Source organism: Penaeus monodon, chromosome 28 (genome assembly GCF_015228065.2).
Source record: "Penaeus monodon isolate SGIC_2016 chromosome 28, NSTDA_Pmon_1, whole genome shotgun sequence".
Classification (NCBI taxonomy): Eukaryota; Metazoa; Arthropoda; class Malacostraca; order Decapoda; family Penaeidae; genus Penaeus; species Penaeus monodon.
Window position 1 is genome coordinate 4186056 of NC_051413.1, and position 1570 is coordinate 4187625.

Below are 1570 nucleotides of genomic sequence, written 5' to 3' on the forward strand. Positions count from 1 at the left end.
TTCTAATTTAAACGTGTACTTCCTGCAGTCCAAGAAGCACATACAAAACATAGTTGTATTAGTTGAAATTTACTCAATGCAAAGCCAACAATAAGTACACTATGTTCATAAAGCTCAACCAACTGTAAGACCAATTACTTTAAATAATAAAATCATGAGTGCAGTCATCACAAATTGCAGAAACCTCTATCAGTAAGGGGCCACAGTCTATCTAGATCACTAAATTCAAAAGCCACAAAGCCTAAGGTGAAATACCACATAAACCGACTCACCAAGATCCGACGTGAAAGTTGGCGTGACGTGTAGGGGGATGGGTAACAAGAGGTTAGTGTGCGTCATGTTTAGGCACACTTCGTGAGCCTTGCTGTAAGGGACCAGCATGGGCTTCTGGGACGGACGCTGACGGCATGCTTCACTTATTACTTCCTCACTCTGCAGGGTTACTGAGTACTGGAAAGAGTTTATATTTTATAAGATATATTTAATATTCAATAATGGATAGTTGTTTGGGGATGAAATTCTTAATTTTTTATATATAGCTGAACCTTACTTAATTAATGCAGGAGCCAGGTTCCTATAAACTATAGACAAGGTTGAGATGAACAGTCAGATGTGTTCCATTCTTTACTCATTTCATTTTATTGTATTATGAAAACAGGGGTTTGGACCTTGACATCTTGGGAAAAAAAAAAAAAGGATTTTATTGTCTCATGCCATAGAGAGTCATTTTAAGTGACATTTAACTGTACTAACTTTCCAAACTTCAGAAATAATAACATTAACTGCAACAGAAACAAATGTATATATATCCCATTGCCTTATGAAGCTGAAGATATTACAGCCTTATATCCTCTTCCCTGATATTCACAATTCCGTCAAATAAATTAGACCAATTCTATTCTAATTACATTTTTCTGCATAAGGATCTGTCAACTATAAAGAATCTTTATACTGAATAACAAAAGTCTATCAAACTTAAAATCACTACCTCTGGAATCCTGGTTAACCTTCCTGAACTTATATTAAGCATAAGTGTGTCAGCAGTTTGTCATGATTTATTAAGTAAACCACTCTTGAACTTATATTAAGCTGATTTATTAAGTAAACCCCTCTTGAACCTATATTAAGCTTAAGTGTGTCAGTAATTCATTATGATTTATTAAGTGAACCACTCTTGAACTTCTATTAAGCTTCAATGTGTCAGTATTTTGTCATGATTTGTTAAGTAAACCTATTTCTTAGGAGCTACATCTATTAACTGCAATCTGGAAGAAAGACAATGGTCCAAAACTAGATGATCACATTAACTCACCTGAACACAAGGAACTTCTGCATTACTGAAGTCAAATGTTGCCACAATGTCTTCACCAAGTCTGAAACTTGTCTTGTAGATGCAAAAGCGAACAACTTTGCCTTGGGTGTTGGTTATATTATACTGGTTTACATTCTTCCTTGTTGATAAGTTCTGCAAAAAAGTTCAAAATATTCATGAATATTTCATACATCCATATAAGACTAAAAAATACCACTGTAATTCATGTTTCTTTAACTATAATATGCACTTTTGCTG

At 34.3% G+C, this 1570-nt stretch overlaps 1 protein-coding gene across 2 annotated transcripts in view; it reads right to left on the bottom strand.

Annotated features, from left to right (window-relative positions):
- LOC119591298 (RAB6A-GEF complex partner protein 2-like) overlaps positions 1 to 1570 on the bottom strand; it is a 6703-nt gene that overhangs the window by 1120 nt on the left and 4013 nt on the right. For both annotated transcript variants that reach the window (XM_037940026.1, XM_037940025.1), the window contains exons 7-8: positions 1313 to 1465; positions 273 to 450 (exon numbers count right to left, since the gene is read on the bottom strand). In XM_037940026.1, coding sequence (XP_037795954.1) covers positions 273 to 450; positions 1313 to 1465 — 331 coding nt within the window. The remainder of the gene's footprint in view (positions 1 to 272; positions 451 to 1312; positions 1466 to 1570) is intronic.